General features: G+C 30.8%; 1 protein-coding gene across 1 annotated transcript in view; it reads left to right on the top strand.

Moving 5' to 3' along the window:
* The first annotated feature begins 1,271 nt into the window (after positions 1-1,271).
* LOC137615979 (carbonic anhydrase-related protein 10-like) overlaps positions 1,272-4,025 on the top strand; it is a 291,179-nt gene continuing 288,425 nt past the window's right edge. Inside the window, exon 1 of the mRNA XM_068345664.1 lies at positions 1,272-1,375. Within this exon, the coding sequence (XP_068201765.1) occupies positions 1,272-1,375 (104 nt within the window). The remainder of the gene's footprint in view (positions 1,376-4,025) is intronic.

Here is a 4,025-nt window from a genome sequence, read left to right on the forward strand (position 1 = left end):
ATATCACTTAGGCCGTAAAGGCAAATGGCAAGGAGCCGGGTGGGTCTCTCCATCAACGTCGAAATAAGACATATCTGCAAACAAACAGATAGGTCAAAAACATTATAAAAAAAAAAAAAAAAAAAAAAAAAAACATCCAAAACGTCTGAGAAAAAACAAGTGGGGGCGAAGTCTCTCATCATATGAGAGTATCTCCATCTACAAGAAATAGTAAAACAGATCAAACGTTTCACGAAAAACTGTTTATCTCCTCAAAATATTTTCACGACTTTTTACGAAAAGATCCGAAAATAGCAATAATAGCATTCCCTTCGTTTATGGAATTTTTAAGTTTTATTTATTTATTTTTAAAGTGTTGGAGGATATTTATAATTGAACTTGGTTCTCTTGAAGGATTTTAGGAAAATATATTAAAAACACATTGGAAGTTAATTAAATTTATCTAAAAGAAATGTCGGGCAAAAAAAAATGTCATTTTCAACGGGATACAGCAAGAATAAAAGTAATCGAGCGAAATTGTTCAAAGAGAAGGGAGTAATATGTATTTATATGAATCAGTGTAATATTGAGCCTTTTGGGAAATATAAGTTCTTTTATTGATAGTAGCAGTTGCATTTAATGGTGCATGCATCTTTTACAAATAAAATAGAAACATTAAAGTTTAGATGGTTCGGTTATGCAGGAAGATCCTCTAAGATAGAAAGAAAGAAAGATTACGATGTAGGATAGAGACGTATACTTAGCACAGACGCAGGTAAGAATGCTCTCCTCTTGAAATAAAGGAGGCTACAGGATCTAAGGACACCAAAAGCTTATATAGTCCCACATACTACCAGTATTTTGAAAAAAAAATATGTAGTAATATAAACCTTGGATGTGATTGTATGTATCCATGAAGGAAATGGGGATTCCTTTTAAGTCAGTGAATCGGTAGCATCAATGAAATATATATGGAATTTTTTATTTATGAGACCCGAAAAAATCGCATTGGTTGTGGAGTAACAATAAAGAATTAAATAGAAAGTGTACACTGGAGTCCGTAAAATCAACTGAATTCGCATTTGAATCAATTATGTTCTCAAAAGTAAAACTGACAGATGACAGTAATTCCAAAATCAAATAGAGAAAAATTAAGGAATAGAAAAAGACATTTGTAGCTAAGTCGACGAGAAATGCCGTATGAGTAAGATGACTGCAGGGAAATTTTGAGAACCTGAAATTATCCCACTTCAGTTGATACAAAACAATCAAATTAGAAGAGTAAAGCCGAAATGTCCAATATGGATTTAGGATTTTCTGAAGTTCAGCAGACGAAACGAGGTAGGATCTCTGTCGATGTAGCGTTGCAGAAGACATATCACCTATATGATAGAAAGTAAAGTTAATAACAGCAGGGGCACAGAGATAATAACACAAGTATGAAAATTGATGATCTTGAAAAATTCCGTACTGCTTGGGAATGATCCAACTCATTTATACTCTAGTTCAGTGGTTCCCATACTTTTTCGGTCATTTCTCCCCTGCACCTAATTGAAAAATCTATATTTCCCCCTTTTACATACAAATATACAGATAAACATATAATTACATCCACAACAATCGTAGTCTCTCTCTCTCTCTCTCTCTCTCTCTCTCTCTCTCTCTCTCTCTCTCAGGCATGAAAATATCCATCTGAGATTTCTTTATGGCTACTAGGCAATGTAATTATCTCCCTCCAGGTAGCTTCAAAGTCTCCCTCTCCCTCCACGGCAAATTTTTCCCAGTTTTAAATGCTATTCTAGATGATATCCCAGTCTCCCCTATATAATAAGGAGCAAGTGCCTGGGTATATATATATTTCCTGTCACGCTGAATGGCATTGCCATACGTATGGCTTCTTGGTTTGCCCTTCCCTCGGGTAAGAGGAGAGAAGTAGTCATACCTTAATAAGAGAGGGTACGACGCAAGCTTCATTCGGAAACCACAATCTCCCATAAATTGCCCAAACTGCCGTATTGTAGTTAGGAAAGAGAGAGAGGTAGGAAGAGTTGAATCTGTCTGTGTGCATATCTATCTAAATATTTTTAACGGATTGCATACACTAGTATAGAATAGAATCTTACAGGTGGTGTTATTAATTAACTCAAAATTCATTTTGATGTCTGTGTCAGCATCATTAACAACTCATTTTATTCTCTACTGGTGAAACCCTCCTCATGTATGTGTGTGAGTTTGTGTGCTGAAGCAAAATCGTTAAAAGTATCTGTCAAAAGTCATCTAATCTTTTCGAAAAGGATTATCAAAAGTTTTTGTCAGGTTCGTTATCTAAGGAAGGGACTTATTTGCATCCATATGGGATATGTTTCAGAAGGAATGAATAGTAAGAGAGATTGACGGTTACTTGAAACAGTGTCATTATTATTATTATTATTATTATTATTATTATTATTATTATTATTATTATTATTATAATTATTATTATTATTATTATAATAATGATCATGATACAAAATTCATCTTCACCAATTTATCTCAATTTTGATGATGATAACTATATATATATATATATATATATATATATATATATATATATATATATATATATATATATATATATATATATATATATATTATGTATATATACACATGCTTATGTATATGTGTGTGTTTGTGTTGTTATGTGTATATATATTATATATATATACATATATATATATATACATACTGTATATATATATACACATGCACACACACACACACACGAAAGTATACCAAACAACGAAAATACAATAAAAAGAAGCAAAAAAACTTTTGTTTTGAAATGCGTTCAACAAATTATGCTAGCAGTTCGATAACGGAAATGTAAATTCAGCCGGTGAACCAATGAGAAAATTCCCTAATCTTCGGCCTCATTATCATGGTAAATAGTTGGCGAATTCTGCTGAGTGACACCTGATCTGTTATTCATGACATGGATGGTGTTAATACTCATATCTGTCATCGCAGGAAATTTGATTTATTATCACGATGCGAGCAAGGGTACAGTATTGTCAAGGAAATCCTGATAATGTAGCATAATAGCATAAGCTTAAATTTAGGGAACATCATCATCATCATTATAATAGGATGGTTGGACTGGTGATGGTTTACAGGGGATGGTTTAAGCGAGGTTAAGTAGAGATATATTAATAATTATTTGAAGGAGAATGATATGTGAAGAAGAGAGGCATAACTGATATTTGTAATTTCCCTTAAATAATTAAAATAAAGTGTCTGGTTATATATATATATATATATATATATATATATATATATATATATATATATATATATATATACAGTATGTATATATATATGCAGTATGTATGTATATATATATATATATATATATATATATATATATATATATATATATATATATATATATATATATATAATGGGGAATACCTCAACAACGTAAGACTTGCAGATATATAGTCGTGTTTATTGAATCATGGAAGGAATTACAAAAGGTGATAGAAGATTTGAGTAGAGAAAGAAAAAATGTTGGACTGAAAATGAATATGAGTACAACTAAGATAAGGCTCCAAGTTTCTGATGAAATAAGTTAAAACTGGTAGGACCATCTGATTATATATATATATATATATATATATATATATATATATATATATATATATATATATATATATATTCCGGTCATGCTTAATCATACCTTGGTGAGATTGGGCTGTATGTGTGCATATCTATCTAAATATTTAGCAGTCATTTTTGACAGGTCACGTTTTAAGATTCATCATAATGAATGTAGGATGGTAGAGCTGATGATGAAACCGTTGGATAAGCACCTGTTTGAAATGAGTAAATATTAATTTTAAGCCCCAAATTACTTAATATTCATGATTTAAAAAGTATTATGTATGATAAATTCTAATATTTCACCAAAACTGTAACGTCAAAAAATATTTAGATATTATTTTTCTTAATATATGAAACACGACAATAAATGTATTTAAACAGCGTTGGGTACTTGGAATAAGTTGGTA

Source organism: Palaemon carinicauda, chromosome 2 (assembly GCF_036898095.1).
Source record: "Palaemon carinicauda isolate YSFRI2023 chromosome 2, ASM3689809v2, whole genome shotgun sequence".
NCBI classification, from domain to species: domain Eukaryota; kingdom Metazoa; phylum Arthropoda; class Malacostraca; order Decapoda; family Palaemonidae; genus Palaemon; species Palaemon carinicauda.